A 21789-nucleotide genomic window follows, 5' to 3' on the forward strand; every position below is an offset into this window, starting at 1 on the left:
GACCCGCCCCGGAATGCGTCAAATCGAGCCTCCCGAATTCAGATCAGCATTCGATTCGGGCGGCGGAACAGCAGCGAGCCTTTGAAGAAGCACCGGACAATGAGGCGCCGCTACAGCCGACGCGCCCACCGCATCTGAGCCGTCCGGCCCGGGTTCGCCGCAGGATCCGGTTTCGTTTGCATTCAATTGGATTTAAGTGTGGATGCAGGTACAGTCGGCTACGAGAGCACTCGAGAGAGGAGGAGGTGGAGGTGGTGGAGGAGAAGGGGGGGTGGAGGAGGAGCAGGCGAAACAATATTGAGATGGACTCATTTTTGTAATAATAATATAATAACCAAAAAACAAATATTGATTTATTTATTGGCACGTGTGACTAAAGGACATTCGGCGTCAATCTGACAAGAGGGGGGGGCACGCTTGTTAGAGTAGGCTGAGGAAAAAGGGAGCGAGAAAGAGAGGGACGAGGCAGCAACGGAACCAGTTGGGCCATCGGCGGAGGGAAAGGATGTCAGTGATCGGATCTTGAGGGTGTGATCGGCCGCCAGAGGAGCACCAGACCGCCCCCCAGACCCCCTCCCGTCCCAAACCCCCCCCACACCGGCCGGATTCGGAGAGACACTTGTCGGACTGCCGCTCATCGTTCCCCCCGCCCTAGCAAGAGCGAGCCTCCTGAAGAAAGAAGGGAGAGAGAGAGAGAGAGAGAGAGAGAGAGAGAGAGAGGAGGAAAGAAAAGAGATTCCTTCTATGGAATAATAATTGCAATTACAATAACGGAGAGAGAGGGGGGACGATCGTCACGGAGGGACAGAGAGGAGAGAAAAGGGGTGAAAGCGGCTTCCTTTCTTTTCCTCCATTTCTTTCTTTCTTGGAGGGGCGAGAGCACATCCGTGTGTTTTTCTCCCTCCCGTGGCCGTGGACCGAGACGGATATCGCGTGTGACCCCGGACTCGGCTGACTTCAAAATACAATAAAACCGAAACGGGGGAGGAAGGAGGGGGAGAAGAAAAAAGAATGAATGAACGTGTGTGATTGGACCTGTCTACATAAACACGTTGTTGGGAATTGTGTGTGTGCGCGTCTTCCCTTCCTTGAAATAAACACGTCAAAGGACACCGCACGTCCATTGACGACAGCGGCACGGGCGAACGAAAGGATTTTTTTTTTTTTATAGCATCATTTTCAATTAATTTTGATATATATTTTTTAATTTGATCTATAGCGAGAGGCTAGCCTATCTCGGCTGGCCGTCTAAACGCCCAGCTATATATATATATACATACAGAAACGCGTGTCATATAAAGCGCACTGTCAGCCCTGAGCATCACTAGGTAGCGGTCCTCTACCCCGCCAGCTGCGCCAATCCGCATCAACTAACTGTCTGCAGCCTATCTCCAATTCTGTATTTATCCCATCCCTACACCCCCCGCCCCCTCTCTTCTCCCCGCACGTATCCGGACTACTACCTCTCTATAGTCTTTATTTATTCCGTTATTTATATATTGCTCCTTTATGCATTAAATTATTATTACAACGACTACTACTGCCATTACCCCGCCACCTCCACCGCCTCGTCCTCTCCCTCCTCCTCCTCCTTCCCTCATCCATTCCTTCCACAATGGAGACGACTAAACTGCCCGCTTCCAGCCCCTCTTCCCCCACCACCAGCTTCTCCGTCCCCAGCGCCGAGAAAGTCGATGGCTTCCCCCGCCGGTCGATGCGCCGAGCCCGGCAGAGGCGATCGCACAGCTCGTCCCAGTTCCGATACCAGAGTTCCCAGGTGGAACTCACGCCACTGCCCCTTCTTAAAGGTAAGAACTGTACATCTTTAATTATCATTATTACTAATAATATTATTCTTTTTTGTTTGTTTGCTTGTCTTTTTGCCTTGGCTGCTGTCGTTTTTATGTATTTATTCGTGTATTCATGTATTTTCTATCGCCCTGCCGTGTGTGTGTCACTGTATTACTGGACTCCCGGAACGTGGAACGCGTGGAACGGGTATCAGCCGAGCCGTGCCGGTCCATGCCGTATCCTGGCGTGACGTGCCGAGAGGTTCGGGTTATTCCCCGCGTCCCCAGGGCGAGAGACTGTCCGACAGAACCCAGGAGCTCAAATCCCAGCGCAGGTGGCGGAGAGGGAACGCGAACGCGAAGGGCTACCTATGTGGTCAGACAGGAATAACGACTGACGTCATAGAGGATCCGCTTACAGGAATACGGCAATAATAATATCAATAATAATAATAAGTTAACGTATTTTTAAATGAATTGACATAGGGTATAGGTTCAAGTATTTGTATTGATGTACCTAAGCATTTAAACCACCATGGCCCAAAACATAAATGTGCCAATTACTATTAATATTGTTATAATTATTAAATATTAAATATAATCATTAAACTTCAAATAATTCAAATTATTATTATTATTATTATTATTATTATTATTATTATTATTATTATTATTATTCAGAACATCAGAAAGTTTACAAACGAGAGGAGGCCATTCGACTCATCGTGCTCGTTTGGTGTCCATTAATAACTGAGTGATCCAACGATTATTATTATTATTATTATTAGTTATGACAGTTCTAGCCATCGGTGTTGTAAGTCCAAAAGAGCACTGTGGAATCTGACATTTGTACCTACCATGTTAAAATCGGTTACATCTTTATTTATTTTTTACACCAAAAGCCGGGAATAACGCCGGGAAAACGGCGGCACCCAGAGAGCATTGCGCAGCGCGAGGAAGAAAATGGCGCCATTGAGGAGCGCGAGCCCAGGCCGTTTTCTGTTGTATTTTATTTCAGCGTTTTGTTATTAATAGTATTATTTGTGGATTTTCAATAATGAACAATTCAATCAACTGAAACATTTTAAGCAACCTCTTTTCATAAGTTACAACAGGCAAAGGTCGTAAAAGCCAGTTAGAGAGAAAGATAAAACGGGTCCTTGTTCGGGGGGTTTTGCTGAAAGTCGAGTGTCCTTCGAGGTAGTCTTCCATAAATATTAGTGTATTTGAAACACATTTTAAATATTATACACATTTGTTTGTGGTATTTGTATGTAGGCTACTACGACTGTTTTGTTTAAAGCCTGAATCGTGCGGTTTCATCGAGATCTTTAGTAGCCTACAGAGAGTCAAGTTCGCAGGATTGATATCGGGCGCAGGGTTCCTTCTTGTGTAGCCTGGCAAAACGTAGTCCCTTCAAAGCCACTTAAAATGGGGTACAATTGTAGTATTGTTGTCTTATCCTTTAAAATATATAAATACTACTACTACTAATAATAATAATAATGGATGGTTTGTTTGTGTGCTTTCATTTGTGTAAATCATTCCCTGATGTGCTGAAAGTAGACCCGGATAGAGCAAGGTGGCAGTTGACATGTAAGATGTCGACATTAGGGGTCCCTATTATTAACTCGGAAGTCCTCAGAAAATGCATCCTCCCGAACAAAGGCGAGAAACCTTTACCCAAACATGTTTTTATTTATTTATTTATTTATTTATTTATTTTAATGCTGTTGAATCTCTGTGCACACTAAACTAGATTTTCAGTAAGGCCTAGGTGCGTATGGATACATAATAACTGCCCAATGGGCAACCTTGATAAGTCAGCCTCCGCTTTAATTCCATCAGGAAGAATAATACACTGTAAACCAGGTAGGCCACTATCAATCATGAAAGAAAACGCACACACTTTGTACACAGCTGGCTGAATATTAAACCAGACGCAGGTGCCAGCTTTAGGGATGCCCCGGGTCTGGGCGCTTTTGGACGTAGCACCTCTGTTTGGCCAACCGTGACGTAGGCCATTCTGATCTTCCCTCCTAGGTTAATGTCCCTCACAGGCGTGTAATACTAACTCTAAACCGGGTAAATCTCGTTTTATAAATTCATCTGTTAAATAACTCAGTAGATGCTATTATTACAACTATTATTATTATTATTATTATTATTATTATTATTATTATTATTATTATTATAATAATAATACTAATATTATTAGCAGTTATAATCATGGTGACTTTATGGACATTTATAATAATTATATTACAAGTGACTTACACCCAGGACAGCAGGTGTTTGACATAAGGACATACATTTTTTTTTTCTTTAAGGTTTTGTACTTTAAAATGTACATATATGCCCTATATATAGACAGAGGAAAGAGATGAGAAGAGAAGAGGAACGACAGAGAGCAATAAAGGCAATTATTATTCGCTGAATCACACTGGGAGTTGTTCAGTTGGGGAGAGGTGGAAACTGAGATGCCCAGAGGGAGGGGAGGCACAGCGCTGGGGATGGAACTAGGCAGTGAAGGGGAGAGCAGGAGAGGGGGAAGGATCTGTAAACGTGCAGTCACGCCATTTCCAATCCAAACCCCGTGCCTGGGCTTTTCTTCTTCTTCCAATCAATATTATTAATAATACTGATAATAATAATAGGAGTATGGCAAGCCAATCAAGACCAAATGGCTCTGTGTAACACAGCTGTGTAATTCAGCCTCACCCATTAAAACCTGCCAACTTAAGCATAACGCTCTGCCAATGAGAGGAGAGCATTCTCCCAATAAGATGCTTTGAAAAAAATGTACTGTCCTGAGGAGAAAACCTCTCTCTGTCAGGCCTCCTGGCTGCAGTCTGTCAAAACTGGATTCCTGCAGCTGGGTTTATGCTCCTGGGAAAGAGAAATGATACCAACAGCAGCTCCATAGAGCAGCTCCACTGAGCCCATCCTGTCCAGTCAGACCAGAGCCCTGAACAGGCGGCTCTGCTATCAGGCAGGGGGGTCTTATACCTCAGGCTGCTGGGCATTAACGCCTTCAAAATAAAATTTCCCATCACAATAAACACAATTCACCTAAAAGAAGACATAAACTAAGATTAGATTTTTTTAATGAATTAAAGTGTGGTAAATTGACCAATTTAATCTTGCAATTGGCGGGGGGTGGGGTTGGTACAAGTTCAGGCCTACGACCATTCCCAGCATCCAACATGCTACTCTGCCCAGGCCAACTCCTGCTCCCATTTTTACTGGATCTTTTTAAAGTCTGAGACGAGCTCTGGCACCTGCTGGCTGTGTGACCCCAGCTCCTCTGCCCTCCTCTCCTGTGATGCACAGGGTGGCAAGAGTGACCGAACTGGCCCAAAATAACATTCTTGACCATCCATCTCACTCACCGCATGCTCAAGCTGACTGGCCTGGGCTAGCAGTCTTTGACTGACGTGGCATCACTAATCACTTGAACCAAGTTTTTATTATACACCAGGATGTTGCCTCCTGCAGGTATGTCCAGGTTGCATCTGATAAAAGTTATTATTACACATCTTCTTAGCAGATACCCTTATCCAGGAAAACTTACAATATATCACATTCATTTTACATACAAATACCCATTTACATAGCTGGATTCTTACTGGAGCAATCAAGATACAGTAGCTCGATCAATGAAGGATACAGCAGAAGTGTCTCCCACCTGGCATTGAACCCACGACCCTCCACTCAGGAGTCCAGAGTCCTGATTGCTACTCCACACTGCTGCCGGTTGTGTTTGGTTTGCTTTGATAGTATCCATGGGGACTGGGAGTCCGGATGGGAGGGAGTTACATGCTGGGAGCTGTTGTATCCCGTCTCACATTGGCAGACAGCACCAGGAGCCTCAGGGCCTGTTCCTCTGAGAGGGAGGCTGTGCTGAACCTAGACTGCCCCCCCATCACTGATCTTATATCAGTAAGACAAAATCGAAGAAAGAAGGCGAAAAAAACAGAAACTCCACAAGTCAAATTCAAGGTCAATTAATCCGCAGACAGTGGGAGGGCATGCTGTCCCTGACCTCAGGACCGTGCTTGGATTTTGTATTTTTTCAATCGGACATTGCCTGTTTCTGCTGCTCACTGACTGATCTGGGCAGCGTTCAGGGGAATAATCTTGCACCAAGGCATGGACAGACAGACACACTGAGATTCAGACATGCAGGTGTGCAGACAGACCTCAAGACACAGACAGATGGACACTGGGATGCAGACAGATAGACACTGAAACACAGACAGGCAGGCAGGCAGGCAGACAAACACAGATAGGCAGACAGACAGTCATGGAGACACAGACAGGCAGGCAGGCCAACAAACACAGACACAGAAACAAAGACAGGCAGACAGACACTGAGACACAGACAGACAGTCACGGAGAGACACAGACAGGCAGGCAGGCACCCCAACAAACACAGACACAGAAACAAAGACAGGCAGGCAGACAGACACTGAAACACAGACAGGCAGACACAGACAGGCAGCTAGTCAGACAGACAGATACTGAGACACAAACAGGCAGGCAGACATACACTGAGACACAGACAGACACTGAGACGCAGACAGGCCGGCAGGGCACAGTGCACACTCATGACCAGGCTGCTTTTAACTCCAGTCCTGAAGCGAGAGCTCGCTCTGCTGAGCACCACAATGGGCTGATTGGGGAAGAGTGTTTGTTTTGGAGTTTTGATCTTGTGTGGTTTTCTGTGTTGTTGTTTTTTATATATAAAGAGAATCTGCATTTTAGAAAATGAGAGAGAGAGAGAGAGAGTATTATGTAGGAAACCATGTGAATGCAAAATAGTTTCTATATTTTATATTTAATTTGTTCATATTATAATCATTATTACCCTGGGTTTTTGTGAGAATGAATCCTGGTCAGGGCTGGTGCCGCCGCAGAATGATGGGGGGAAGGCAGATCTGAAGGGAATGAGGTATAAGGTTACGGCCATCTCGTCCCATTATCCACATCAGTCCTCTGGATCGGAGGCTCTGGATCGATAATCTCTGAGAGTGGCTGTGCACTTTCCTGAACAGAGTTTACAAAGAGAGAGAAGAGGAGAGAGTGAGAGAGAGAAAAGCAATCTTACTTGACAACATACAGACCAGAGAGAGAGGAATGAGAGAGAGAGAGAGAGAGACAGTCAGAGACTGAGAGAGGAGAGGGGAGAGAGAGGGGAAAGGAGGGAGGGAGACTCAGATGGGGAGAAAAAGAGGGGGGGGTCATGGATAAGTATTAAGAGAGAAGGAGAGGGAGTGGGGGGTATGGGAGAGGGAGAGGGAGAGGGAGAGGGAGGGGGCCATGGCAGTGGAGGCAGATGGTCTGGCCTGCGTGTGTAATGGGACAATCAATAGCGGTGATGTTGTTGCCGTTTCACGGGCGAGACCAGCAGCTGCAGACGCTCATATCGACTGGCCACTGTTGGACTGTGCTGTACTGTACTGTGTCTCTTCAGGACCAGGGCTGCAGACCCTGCTGTGCTGTACTGTAGTTCAGTGGAAGGAGTGAGTTTAGTAGGTGGTGGTATTTGTTTTCATAGGGGAAAGTGAAGCAATTTAATTTGACACCTAAAGATAGATAAAGTGAGAAAGAAAGAGAGATGGAAAGGGAGAGAAAGGGAGAGAGGGAGGGAGACCTTTTCCTGCAATCGATTGTCATAACAACCAGCTGTCTAAAATTAAGATGACCAGGATGCAGAGTAGAGATATCACACACAGGAGGGGCAGAGAACTGTGACACACACACACACACACACACACACACAGACACGCACAGACACAGAGACACACACTCTCACACACACAGACACACACATTCTCACTCACACACCCACACATCGACACACACTCGCACACTCCCACTCATACTCACACTCCCACTTACACACACAGACACACACACAGACACACACACACACAGCAACAACATCAATCATTCTGTGCATTAATCCCAGAGGAGGAGGCTGTGATTCATATAGAAGCCAAATTAGAAATGACACACACACATACATACTGAAACATACACACAAACACAACACCCACTCAGACTCACACTCTCACACACACTCTGGAACACACACACAAACACACACACACCGACATACACACACACTCACACGCGCACACACCCACTCAGACTTACACTGTCACACACACACTGAAACATACATGCAAAAGAAAAAAAAAATTGAACGAGAGAGAGAGGGAGGGAGAGAAAGAAAGAGAGGAGAGAGAGACAGGGAGAGACAGAATCCTGCAGATTTCTGACGCTGTATTGACTGTGGAGTGGGATTATTTTAATGGGCAACAACATCTTTAGATTGCTATGCATTAATTGTGTTTGTTGTTGTATAGAGCTGGGCTGTGGGCGTGGGGGGGGGATCTCGAGGGGGGCCGGGGGGGGGGATTGACTGCCTGTGTGCGTCATAAGCTGAGTGGGAAGAGTCACCAGTGGATTTGGAAACAGCTCTGTGTTATTAATAAATATACATACATAAATAGATCCATAAAAATGCGTGAAAAAAGGGCTTTTTAAATACCTGACAGCGCTGTCGTCACAGAACCGACCCGGTGGCATGTAAATACTCACAGTTGTAGTTCAGCCCCTGCTTGGCGCTGGGAGTCAGTGCGCAGGGGGCGGGTTTTCATTCGAAGGTCTCCTGGGCAGCATGGGGGCCACGCACACGCATGGGACGCTGGGCTCAAGGGTTTCCCCGCTGCGTCACTCGTTTCCCTGGTTTCCCCCACCCCTCGTACTTCTCTGGTTTTTAACTCAACCTGGAAGGGGAGAGGGAGCACTGAGGTAAAGGAAGGTGAGGGGACGCACAAACCCTCCCCTTCCACAATACTAATTGTCTTGCCACAAATTAGGAATTTTGGTTTTGTAGGCCCTACGATGTGTAGAGTTGATGCCAAATAGAGCCACCACTTGCCACTGCCCCAATCAGACACACACACAGGGCCCCCTCCCAATCAAATACTTTGCCCAAAACTTGGGGCCTTGTCTTCCTTGTTGAGCTGTTTGTTCTGCCTCACCCGGCTCGCTGAAACCTGTCAGTTTATCCCTATTGGGCATTTTAGCTTTACCACTTTGAATGGATGTGCCAGGACAGGCCCACCGAATTGACTTGGATTTGGCGAGAGAGACAGAGGGAGAGAGGGAGAGAGAGAGGGAGAGGAAGGGGGAGAGAGAGAGAGAGAGAGAGAGAGAGAGAGAGAGAGAGAGAGAGAGGGAGGGGGTTAGAAAAAAGCAAGCAAGTGAGCGAGTGCTATAACAACAGGAGAGATGGAGGAGGTTCAGAATATGAGAGAGAGAGGGAGGGGATGATGTCATGGTTTAACTCAGCATCTCCCTCCCCTCCCTTCTCTCCCTCTCTGTCTGATCTATATTTAGCCTTGACTGGTAGGTGATGTAATCATCAGCCACGCCCCCCCCTGTTCAGAGATGGATCTTGATTGATCGTTTAAGAGGCTGAATCGCCCATTTACATTAGGAAGATGCCATTTGTTCAGAGAGAGAGAGAGAGAGAGCGAGAGAGACAGTGAATATTAACCTCCACTCTCTTTTTTTGTGTCTATCTCTGTCTCTCTCTCTCCTCTCTTAGGCTTTCTGTCTCTTTCCTCTCCCTCTCTCTCTCCCTCCTCTCACTCCCTTGCTCCCTCTTCCTCTCTCTCTCACTCTCTCTTTCTCTCTCTGCCACAATCCCTCTCTTCCTATCCTATGTTTCGCCATTCCACCCTGCCAGCCCTGTTACTTTTAATATTAATTTTCTGTCCGTCTTTCCGTTAAATATTCATGAGCTGTAAGCTCTCAGGAAGACGCCAGAAAGCTTCGCAAAGACTCAACCGTTTTGTAAAAAAAAAAATCTGTCTTCTGGATGTATTTGATACATGAATATTTTATTTTCCTTTGCATCACTGTTTTCTTTGTTTCTTCTTTCGTATTGTTCCTCCCTTTCTCTTGTGCCTTTCTCTCCTTAATGTGTTTCTTTCTTTTTTCTTGCCTTGTCTCCCGTGCGTTTTTAAGAGAGAGATTAGCATGTCTGTAGTCCGTTTTAGGAAATGTGGCGCCAGAGATCTGGCACAGAAACCCCAAACAGACTCCTGCTATTCACTCATGGCACACAGGGATGGTGCAGGGGGCGAAGTTTTTGGGAACGCAGTCCACTCCTGACATCAGGAAACTGATAGAACATGTCTGGGATGAACTGGCCTGTCTATCAAAAAGGCCTGACACCAGTCAAGACGGGGGCCTGTACTACTCTATAACTTACTGTATTACACCACACTAGGCTGTACTTACTGCACTGCACTGTGCTAAACACTACACTTACTACACTACACTGAACTGAGCTAAAGACACTAAACTACACTACACGGTGCTAAAGACACTACAGTACACTGCGCTAAATACACAACACTACACTGCACTGTGCTACATACACTACATTCCACTACAATGTACTAGCAATGGTATTATACTGATGTCTTTTTCTCTCTCTCACTGCCCTCTCTGTCCCTCCCTGCCACTCCCTGTCTGTCCTTCTGTTTCATTCTATATCACCTTTCCCTCTGTGTCCCCTATGTCCCTTCCTGTCCCACTGTGCCCCTTCCCTGTCACTGGGTCCCTCTCTGTCCCTCCCTCCCTCTGTTCCTCCCCCTCCCCTCCCGTCCCTCAACTTTCCCAATACACTCCCACTGTCCCGCCTTCCCTGTCCCTTGTCCCTCTCCCATCTCTTATCCTTGTCCCATCCATGTATTTTTCCCCGTCCCATCCCTGTTCCTTGTCCCATCCCTGACCTTGTCCTTTCCCCTGTCCTATCCCTGTTCCTTATCCCTGTCCCCCTGTCCCCTGCATGTGCAGATGCCCCGGTGGCAGAGCTCCACGACCTGTTCTGTAAGAAGCTGCAGCAGTGCTGCGTGCTGTTCGATTTCCTGGACTGCGTGGCTGACCTGAAGGGCAAGGAGATCAAGCGTGGTGCGCTGAACGAGCTGGTGGAGTGTGTGGCCACCAGCCGCGGCGTGCTCATCGAGCCCCTGTACCCCGAGGCCATCAAGATGGTGAGTAGGGAGGGGGAGAGGGACAGGGAGAGGTAGAGAGAGGGAGAGGTGGAAAGGGGGACAGGGACAGGGAGGGGGAGAGGGGGAGAGATGGAGAAGAATGGTGCTCATCAATGCCTGTGCCCAGTGTGAGCTACATGTGTTCCTTATTGACTGCGTCCTCCCTCTTTCTCTCCTTTTCTTTCCTGCCCTTTTTTGCCCTGGTCTCCACCCTCTCCCTCTCCCTCTGCCTCTCCTCCTCTCCTCTCCTCCCTCACCCCTCCCCAGATCTCGGTCAATATCTTCCGTACGCTGCCGCCCAGTGAGAACCCCGAGTTCGACCCCGAGGAGGACGAGCCCACGCTGGAGGCGTCCTGGCCGCACCTGCAGGTATCGCAGCCAGGGAGAGAGAGAGAGGGAGGGAGGGAGGGCAGGGGAGGGTAGGGAGAGTGGAGAAGGGAGGGAGATCATTCTCTCAGTTATTCTTTCTTGATCTTCCTCCCTCACTCTCTCTCTCTCCGTCCCTCCCCCACCTCTCTCCCTCTCCCTCCCCTTCTCTCCCTCTCTCCACAGCTGGTGTATGAGTTTTTCCTGCGGTTCCTGGAGAGCCCAGATTTCCAGCCTTCAATGGCCAAGCGATACGTTGACCAAAAGTTTGTCATGCAGGTACTGTCCACTGCACTGTCTGTCTGTCCACTTTCCATCTGTCCACTCCAATCCCCTATTAATTATAATGAATAATATTACATAGTTGAGAAAAATTAAATTGAAGCTGTCTGTTTTGTAATGTCCCTCTGTTCTCATTTCTGTCTCTGTCCCCCTTTCTCTCTCCATCCCTCTCTCTGAATCCCTGTATCCATCTCTCTCCTTCTCTCAATGTGCAGCTGCTGGAGCTGTTTGACAGTGAGGACCCCCGTGAGAGGGAGTACCTGAAGACCATCCTGCACCGGGTCTATGGCAAGCTGCTGGGGCTGCGTGCCTACATCCGCAAGCAGATCAACAACATCTTCCTGAGGTACAGACACACACAGACACACACACACACTGTCACCACTGTTGTTTTGATTGACTAATATTATGACGCAAAAATATTAGCTGATGACTTGTTTTTTTATGACGATGATGGAGATGATAGCGTGACGAAACTGCAGTATAGGGACGATAACGATCACTAATTAATTCGGCATTTTAGTCTGACTAAAATAAGACGAGACTAAAATATGTCAAGACTGAGATTTATTTTGATTGGATAAGGGATGTGCTGGTTGGTGTGTGTTTTGTACGGACTGCTTGACCAGAACCATAATTGTAGACTTTTTTGACATTAAACTCTGAAACTGTCAATGGATGCACTGTCATAACACGACTTAATTGACCACAATCCTCTGCTATCGTCCCGCCCCCTACATTAATCATATAAAAAAAATGCCATACTTGACGCATCCTCATTAACCATATATTCAGTGAGTCCTGTAATCCACAATCTCTGATATATTCCAGGGCTTCCCACCCTGGTGTTTGTCATAAAACAAAGGGACCATATCTGTAGTAAACATTTCTTTTAACGCAGCACTAATTATGTTGTCCTGTGCAGTTAGATAAAAAAAGTGAAGTGCCGCAGTCTTTTAAATATGACAAATCATGTGGGGAGATGAATGCTGCACTTACACAGTGTGAGAAAAACACGATAACTCTGAAGAGGCACACAAGGAATCGCCACCCCATCATTTACTCAAAAGTAACACAGCCTGCAATTAAGCTGTGTGTAGGCCTATAGGCTAACAATTGCTAGCTGCTTTTGTTTTATCCTTTTTTTGTAACATATACTTTAAGGGTTTACGTGTGATCGTTATTAATGATAGTTCACATTGTTAACTAGTCAGCTGTTAACAAGCAGAGCATGTTTCAAGTTACCTTGCAAGCGATTTATCTAATTAAAAGTTTTGAAATAGGAGCCATTAATAAAAACCATTGTCGGTGTTTTGAGCATTCTATCATCCATATTTATGTTGTAAGTCGCCCTGGATAAGGGTGTCTGCCAAGAAATAAAAATAAGAATTATAATAATTTAGGTTACTACCTTCTGAGCCTTATGTAAGTGTTAATGTAGCTTTGTGAAAATATTTTGAAACTTGCCCTCAAAAAAGTAAACGTGTCTTTATGATATTCTACTTGTTGAATCAATTTAATCCAATTAGTGAATGTAAAGTGACTATTTTATTCACACAGGGTCCCCAATTGACACATATCAAAATCTTCACTTTTTACCTCATAACGTATCTGTGGAATGCAGGAGAAACGTGCAGCTTGTGTTTCAGGGCCTGACTTCAATGCATTGCACCCAATGGAACCAGCTAAAACAGGAAGTCTACGTGGTGCCAATGGGGTTAATTCATTGTGAAGTCAGGCTATAGAAAACAATGCAAGAAATAGGTTTTAGATTTTTGCAGATGAAATTGTGCTATAAGTGCCTTACTCAATAGCATAATACCAGTCCCCCACCTGGGAAATATTTTGCTTATTGTTCTAAATGCAGAAACAATACACCACTGCCACCAAATGTACTCTTTTGATCTCCAGATTGATCAAGCACATTTAAAAACGTAACATAAAATAAGTACAGTTATGACTAAAATGTGACTAAACATATGTTCATTTTCGTCATTTGATTTTAGTCATTTTTGTTTTGACTAAAATTAATGGAGACGGCATGACTAAAATGTGACTAAATCGTTTATGTATTTTAGTCTAGAGACTAAATCAAAAACAGGTGGCAAAAACAACACTGACTGTCACACACAAACACGTTGTTATTCTCACACACACACACACACACACACACTGTCACACAAGGGGAAGGGGAGGGGGAGTCTCCAGTACATAGGCTGACCCCCACGCTCAGTCCCCCCGCTCTGTCTCCGCAGGTTCATCTATGAGACAGAGCACTTCAATGGAGTGGCCGAGCTGCTGGAGATCCTGGGCAGGTGAGCAGCCGGAAGCCCCCTGTGGTAGCCACTGCAGTAGAAGTAGTAGTTGTTGTAGTAATACTTACAGTAGTTGTTGTGGCAGTAGTAGTAGTAGTAGTAGTAGTAAGAATTTGTGGTAGTAGTGGTAGTTGCATTAGTAGTGGTAGCTGTAGTAATAGTTAGTAATTGCAGTTGTAGTAGTTGTAGTAGTAGTTACAGTAGTTGTAGTTGTAGTAGTTGTCCTATAATATACCACACTATACTCCACTATACTGTGTTGTAGTGCACTGTGTCTGTGCCTGGTTCGCCGTGTCGTGGGGAGCTGATCAGTGCAGAGGGAGGGGGAGGAGGCAGCCATGTCTGCTCAGTGTCTGTGTCTGTGTGTGTCAGGAGCCTCTGACCGCACGGCTCTGCTATGGTCTGGGTTATTAATAGCACCGCCTGCGTCTGGTGCATAACACGGCACCAGAGATAGGGAGAGGGAGTGGGAGAGAGAGAGGGAGGGGGAGGGAGAGAGAAAGAGTGAAAGGGGGATACAGAGACGGGGAGAGGGAGGGAGAGGGAGATGGGGAGAGTGAAAGAGGGGGATAGAGGGAGAGAGGGAGAGAGAGAGGGGGATTGAGAGAGGGAGAGAGACAGAAGAATAGAAAGAGAGGGAGGGGGAGAGGGAGAGAAGGAGGGAATGGGAGAAAGAGAGGGAGGTAGAGAGACATAGAGAGAGGGGGAGAGGGAGGGAAGGGAAGAAAGGAGAGGGAGGAGAGACATGTTATGTGTTACAAAAAAGCCAGTAGGTACAATTCCAGCCTTATTTAAGAAACAGCTCCTAGTTACATTAAAATTGAGCAACATAACACACTTGCTAAGATGTGTTGTTGACAGTGTGGGTCTGGGCCGGCCCGTGAGCCTCCTGCCCGGTATTGACCAGTCTCATGCTTTCTATACTCTCTGTTTGTGTGTGTGTTTGTGTGGGTCTGATTGTTTGTTTGTGTGTTTGTATGCACGTATGTTTGTACGTCTGTCTGTGTGTTTACTTGTTTTGTCTTCCTGCAGCATCATCAATGGCTTCGCTCTGCCGCTGAAGTCGGAGCACAAGCAGTTCCTGGTGCGCGTCCTAATCCCACTACACACGGCCCGCTCCCTGTCCATATTCCACGCACAGGTACGCTATGTGCAGCCACTCTCACACACACTCACACCCTGGCCCATCACCCAACGCAGTGCTGAGCTCACTCTGCCAATGCGTACCACTGCGCCACTTTTTTAACTGAAAACAACCAACCAGTGACCGGAAGTTGCAGCCCGGGAGGCCATGCACCCTTCAGCATCTCTTCTCCCAGCTCCGTCTCTCTCTCTCTCTCTCTCTCTCTCTCTGTCTTTGATGCCATCTGGCCTACATTTCTTTGCAAATTCCCCTGCTGGCTGGCTATGCATTATTCAGCAATGAGAGGGGTGCAGTGGTGCCGGTGTCGGAGGGGAAGTTGAGAAAGAAGAATAGATAGAGAGAGAGTGGGGGGGGGGTGAATCTGTATTATTTTGCAGCTAATGTTTTTATTTGGTGTATTTCTCTTCTTGTCATCAAGTGTTTATTTGTTTTTTATGTAATTGTTGTGTGTGTGGGTGTGTCAATTTAGGAGGGAAGGGGGCTTAGAGGAATGTGAGAGATGGAAGGGGGAAGCTGGGAGGGAGTATGGGACAGAGCGAGAGAGGGATAGAGGGAGTGTGGGGAAAAAGAGAGAGAGAGGGATGGAAGAAAGCCAGGAAGGAGGAGGAAAGGAAGGGAACAGAACCAGAAAGGGATGCAATCCCCCAGAGTTGGCCCTGGTGGCCCCTCTGTGGCTGCAGTGCGTCCCAGCTGGGCTCTCCCCTCGGCCCCTCCCTGAGGTCCTGTCAGCTGACAACAACAATAACTATGATAATAACTATGACAACAGCTACACCATTTTCTACAGCATCATTTACAGTAACCACAACATTATTATTATTATTATTATTATTTTTATTATTATTATTATTATTATCATTATTATTATTATCATTATTATCATTATTATTATTATGTATTTATTGGCAGACGCCCTTATCCAGGGCGACTTACAAAACATAAGAGCAATACAAAATGCAAAACTACTACAATAACTACTATAGCTACAAACTACAACACTACAACTACAACTGTATACTGAAAACTACAAGTCCAAGTTAAACTGCAGTAACTGGGAGCCAGACAGCTCACAGAGCTAGTCCTCCAGACCCAGGGCAGTGTGGAGAGCTCCTCCTGATTTTGGCCCCAGTTGCTGGCCGTAGCTTCCAGAAGCAGGCGGTGACATCATCACTCCTCTGCGGAATGTTCGCGCGGCATCCTGCTGGCACCCCGGAGTCAGGGGCGATGGTCGCCCGGGCAACCGTTGCCCAGGGCTTCCCTGGAAACCGAAAGGGAGCTCTCTGGAGAGCGGAGGGAGCCGATGCAGGATTCTCTGAGTGTTTGTGTCTTAATCTCTAGGGGAGGTGTTTTGTTTTGTTGTAATAAATTACCTGAATTCTCTATTTGTCTCTGTCTCTTTTAACTCTCCCTCTACATCTCTCTCCCTTGCATGCTTTCTCTCTCACTTGCTTTTCCTCCCTCACTCTCTCCATCCCTCATGCACTCCTCTCTCCTTCTCTGACTCTCTCCCTCCGTCCCTCTCGCCCTCTCTTTCTCTTGCCCTTTGGCTTCTCACCTCTCAGTTCTCAAAAGAAGTTCCTAACTTGTTTTCTGTTTAAAAAATTATCTCTTTTTTTTTTAAAACATGCTAACGCAGTTTCTCCTTTTAACAACTCCTGTGCATCTGTGAGCTTGTTGATTTATTTGTACGTATGTTTTTGTTAATAAATTAGCATGTGGAGGGGGGTGTTACTTAGGTCAGGGTCTTGATGTAATGCGATGTGATTGTGGTTGTCAGGTGTCAAACTTGCCACTGTACTGTGTGACTGACTCTCTGACCTCTGACCCCTGACCTCTGTCCCTCTGTGTTGGTTGCAGCTGGCGTACTGTGTGGTGCAGTTCATGGAGAAAGACGCCACCGTCACGGAATACGTGAGTCCAACTCAAAGTGGGCCAACCCAGAGAGGGTTTTCATTGGCTGTGAGTGGGTGTGAGGGGGTGAGTGGGTGGACCGACCCAGAGAAGGTTTTCATTGGCTGTGATTGAGTGAGTGAGTGTGAGTGATTGGGTGGGTGAGTGAGTGAGTGAGTGTGAATGAATATAAGTGAGTGTGAGTGTGTGAGTGATTGTGATTGACTGAGTGGCCAAGTGGGTGAGTGTGAGTGAGTGAAAAATGGTCAGCTCTACTGGCAGCCTGGGATGTGCCTGCCTGCCCCCCGCCTGCGGGCAAGAGAGAAAACTCGGCACACCGGCGCCACCAACTCAATGTTATTATTACCACAAATATCGCCGCGGTCTTGTTATTTTTACTTCTGGCTATTATTTCTTGATGAATATAAAACCCTTTATTATTAAAATTACCATGGGCGCAGCACTGTTAGCTGTTTGCTTTTTGTTTTTTTGTCCTGGTCTGTACTCGTCCATGTCCCCCTTCATTCAATTATTATTATTATCATTACTATCATTATTTTTCCCATTGCACCTCTAGGCATTGATTCAGAGAGCGCAGGGAAATAGTCTCCACCCCCAAACACACACCAGCGTAGCACACGCAGTGACAATGTCTTCTGTTGTTTGTCCTCTCTTCTGTAGATCATCAGGGGGCTTCTGAAGTACTGGCCAAAGACCTGCACCCAGAAAGAGGTGAGAGAAAGGGAGCTGTGAGGATTTAAACTGTGATTTTACTGTGTGCTGTGCTGTGTGTTTTAACTGTGCTGTGTGGTTTAACTATGTGCTGTGCTGTGTGGTTTAACTGAGATGTGTGGTTTAACTGTGCACTGTGCTATGTGGTTTACATGCGCTGTACTGTGTGCTTTCACTGTACTGTGCTGTCTGGTTTAACTGTGTGTTGTGTAATTTAACTGCAATGTGCTGTATCATTCAGCGGTGTGCTTAAACTGTGCACTGTGCTGTGTGCTTTAACTGTATTGTGCGCTGTGTGGTTTAACTGTGTGCTGTGTGGTTTAACTGTGCACTGTGCTGTGTGCTTTAACTGTATTGTGCGCTGTGTGGTTTAACTGTGTGCTGTGTGGTTTAACTGCGCTGTGCTGTGCAGGTGATGTTCCTGGGCGAGGTTGAAGAGATTTTGGATGTGATCGAGCCATCGCAGTTCATCAAGGTGCAGGAGCCTCTCTTCAGACAGATCGCCACCTGCATCTCCAGCCCTCACTTCCAGGTGTTGCCTCGCTCTCCCTCTCTCTGTCTCTCCTTCCCTCTCTCCCTCTCCCTCTCTCTCCCTCTGCTCCTCTTCACTTTGAGATTATATTCTAATGTATTTTTGTCTGTGTGGAGTTTATGGTAGTCTGACCTTGAGTTTTTGTTTCAATAATGTGATTTGTTAAACTCAAACTCTCCCCCCCGTCTCTCTCTCTCTCCTCCTCCCTTTCCCTGTCTCTCTTTCATCCCCCTCTGTGTGTCAGGTGGCTGAGCGGGCTCTTTACTTCTGGAATAACGAGTACATCCTGAGTCTGATCGAGGAGAACTGCGCCGTCATCCTGCCCCTCGTATTCTGCACCCTGTACCGCGTGTCCAAAGAGCACTGGAACCAGTGAGTGCGGCCACCCTCCCCGCCCCTCCTCCCTTCCTCCTCCTCCCCTCTTCTCCCTCATTCTCCTCCTTTAGCCTCACCCTCTCCTGCTCTCCTCCTCCTACTCTGAGACTCTCTGTCTCATTGTCTGTCTCATTGTCTGTCTCTCTTGTCTGTCTCTGCCTCAGAACCATCGTGTCTCTGATCTACAACGTGCTGAAGACGTTCATGGAGATGAACAGCCCGCTGTTTGATGAGCTGACAGCCTCCTACAAGGTGGAGAAACAGAAGTAAGAGATGTTGGCGTGTCACGATCTGCTGACGGACAGAACATTGTGTCTGTGTGTGCCTTGTGTGTGTCTGTGAGAGTGTGTGTGTTTGTCTGTGTGTGTGTGTGTCTCTCTGTGTGTGTGGCCTGTGCCTGACTGTGTGCCCTGTGTAACTGTGTGCCCTTTGTCTGACATGATACTCTGTATGCCCTTTGATTAAGGGTGTGCCCTGTGTGTGACTGTGTGACTGTGTGCCCAGTGTCTGCCTGTGTGTCACTGTGTGCCCTGTGTACCCTGTGTGCCCTTTGTCTGATTGTGTGCCCTGTGTGCCCTGTGTCTGACTGTGCAGGGAGCTGAAGAAGGAGCAGGAGCGGCTGGAGCTGTGGCGCCGGCTGGAGGAGCAGCAGCAGCGGCGGCAGCAGAGCCTGGGTGAGCAGTCCATGAACCAGCTCAACCTGCAGCACAGCCAGAACCACAGCGATCCGTCCCACAGCTGCAACACCTAGGACCCAGCCCAACTCGCCACACAGCACGCCTGCAGCAGGGAGGGGACGGGGGATGGGGGATGGGGGATGGCGGACGAGGTGGGGTGTGTGGTGGATTCCAGGGGGAGGGGGTTGGGAGGAGGGACCGGCAGCCTGCGTTCTCCCCTTTCATCCCATTCCAGCTCCACTGTAGTTGTGCTGCTGCAGCAGTCTGACCAATTAAGCAATTAAGGGCCAATTAAATCAATTAAGGGACCGCTGAGCAATTAAGGGCCATTGACGCAATATGTGGTCAATTAATCAATTAACGACCAATTACGCAAATCAGGGTCCAATCAGGATGAAGCTTCCGAAGTCTTAGGCCTGGAGCCTCACTGACACAGCATGTGTCTGTACAGTTATATTTATTCCTCTTATTATGGTTGTTGGTGCACAATAAACAGCCGTACCCCCTAGAAAGACCTGGCAGACTCAAGTGTTTTTTTAATACAATTTTAAAGCCATGATTTTAAAAATGTATACACACACCTCTCTCTCTCTCTCACACACACACAGATACACACATTTACACACACACCTTATCGCTCTCTCTTTCCTTTCTCTCTCTCCCACACACATTTCTACACACATACTCACACACACCTTCTCTCTCTTTCTCTCAAACACACAGTCTCACAACACACACACACACAGACACAAACACATATAGGTGCTGGATGCTTGGGTCATTTTTTATGTTTATGCAGCAGGTTTACAGACCTACAATAGACTAGAGCAGAGCAGAAGACAAACAGAACCGCCTGGGGTTTGAATCCGGGGCAGTTCCGTGGGTTCTGTTTATTTCGTCCTGCTCTGGCTCCCGGCTTCCGTTCAGCCGGTTCTCCGTTCCTTCGATTGGTCGTTAGTGACCTAACAGGCCCTTAATTGCTTAACCGAGCATGAAGGTGACGATCACTGACATCAGGGAGCAGCCTGCTGTGCTGTGGCCCTCTGGGACCAGGGCTGGCCACCCCTGGGGTGAGGAGCAGCTGGAGGACGTGAGAGGGCACTGGGATTGAATGTACTGACTCTAGAGAACACTAACTTCAGGATGGACACACACACACCCTCTCACACACACACACCCTCTCACACACACACAAACACACACACACTGTGGTGCTGTGCTCGCTCTCCAGCCTGAGTCAGACCTGGTGTTTGAAGTCGCCGCGGCCGCAGAGGAGGTGGCCACTGCACAGCACACACAGTTTGTTAAATAAATAGATAAAAATAAGCTGATTCAATCAGTTTTAATTGAATTATTATTATTATTATTATTATTATTATTATTATTATTATTATTATTATTATTATTATAACCACAGAGGAGAAAGTTTAGGCAGGTTTGCGGCGACTTCAAAACTAGATCTCAGTCAGGAATATCAGTTTCTGACGGGTACCAGCCCTGGGGCCCCACCCAAAGGACTTTTGTAATATCCCAAAAAAGTTTTAGAAATATATTTAACAATGGTAATAATAATAACGATAATTAAAGTAATGTCACGGATGATGATCATGATACTACTAATAAATGAATAATAGTTACTCAGCAGCTGTTGTTTTTTTTACAAGTCTCTATGTCCGGGAGGCAGTTGTCATCACGCTGCGTTGCCTAGGCAGTGGGCTGGCAGCGGAGTGTTGTTGTTTTTGTGCAGGATGGGGGGAGGGTGTCAGAGTGCGTGGGGGTGAGCGGATAGGGGCGCACTTGTCAAGGGGGCACTCTGGAGCTTTTTACCACTTTTTACTAAGTTTTACTATGCTACACCACACTAAGCTTCACCATATTGAATGCTTTTTTTACCATAGTGCACCATACGTCACTGCATGATTGCCACGCTACACAACACTACACAATTTTTACCACAGTGCCCCCACATTACTGTTTAATCTAATATGGGACAAAATATGGGACACTTTCACTTTGTCTTTCCCTTCTGCTAGGCTACCATACCAAATAATAATATTCAGAAATATACAGTATTGTCACATACAAAGATCTTCATATTTTAATTCTTCATAATTAATATTGCAGTTTTTCTGAATTGCTAAAACACTAAACCCCATTTTCTGAACCAAATGCTCAGTGGCCTAAACCCATTTGTCAAATCAATCACTCTTTTGGCAAAACCTTAAACAACTTCAGGAAGTTAGACATCATTTGCAAATCTCATGCACTCTTTTTGCAAAACTCTAAACACATTCTCACTAAAACCCATTTCTCACTGTGATGTACTTGTGTTGCAAAATGGTACACACGGGCGGCAAAAGTTAAACACAACTACAATACCGTTGTCATCGTTTACACACAACGACTCAAAATTGTTCACACTTGTTTCTAATGATGTTATCAAACCAATTGTACAGAATATAAGCCAGTTCAGAGTGCACAGGTGCGTTGACTGTTTATACCAACAATGGATGGAAATAATCGGAGAGGCAGAGGAGGAACAGTACGTGTAAGAGGTGGTGGACGAGGAGGAAGAGTACGAGGACAAGGAAGAGCAAGACTAACAG

At 46.6% G+C, this 21789-nt stretch overlaps 1 protein-coding gene across 3 annotated transcripts; it reads left to right on the top strand.

The window, feature by feature from the left end:
- ppp2r5b (protein phosphatase 2, regulatory subunit B', beta) lies at positions 1-20824 on the top strand. 3 transcript variants are annotated; one of them, XM_066718999.1, is made up of 13 exons: positions 1-1808; positions 10674-10870; positions 11138-11239; positions 11423-11515; positions 11734-11864; positions 13774-13833; positions 14866-14974; positions 16835-16954; positions 17549-17599; positions 18012-18131; positions 18376-18503; positions 18671-18772; positions 19101-20824. In XM_066718999.1, the coding sequence occupies exons 1-13, from the start codon at positions 1616-1618 to the stop codon at positions 19255-19257; spliced, it is 1563 nt and encodes a 520-aa protein (XP_066575096.1). In that variant the 5' UTR covers positions 1-1615; the 3' UTR covers positions 19258-20824. The 3 variants fall into 3 exon arrangements, with proteins under 3 accessions (XP_066575096.1, XP_066575097.1, XP_066575098.1); XM_066719000.1 differs by having other exon boundaries at positions 16835-16936; XM_066719001.1 differs by having other exon boundaries at positions 16835-16888.
- Positions 20825-21789: the final 965 nt, after the last annotated feature.

This window comes from Amia ocellicauda, chromosome 12 (genome assembly GCF_036373705.1).
Source record: "Amia ocellicauda isolate fAmiCal2 chromosome 12, fAmiCal2.hap1, whole genome shotgun sequence".
Classification (NCBI taxonomy): Eukaryota; Metazoa; Chordata; class Actinopteri; order Amiiformes; family Amiidae; genus Amia; species Amia ocellicauda.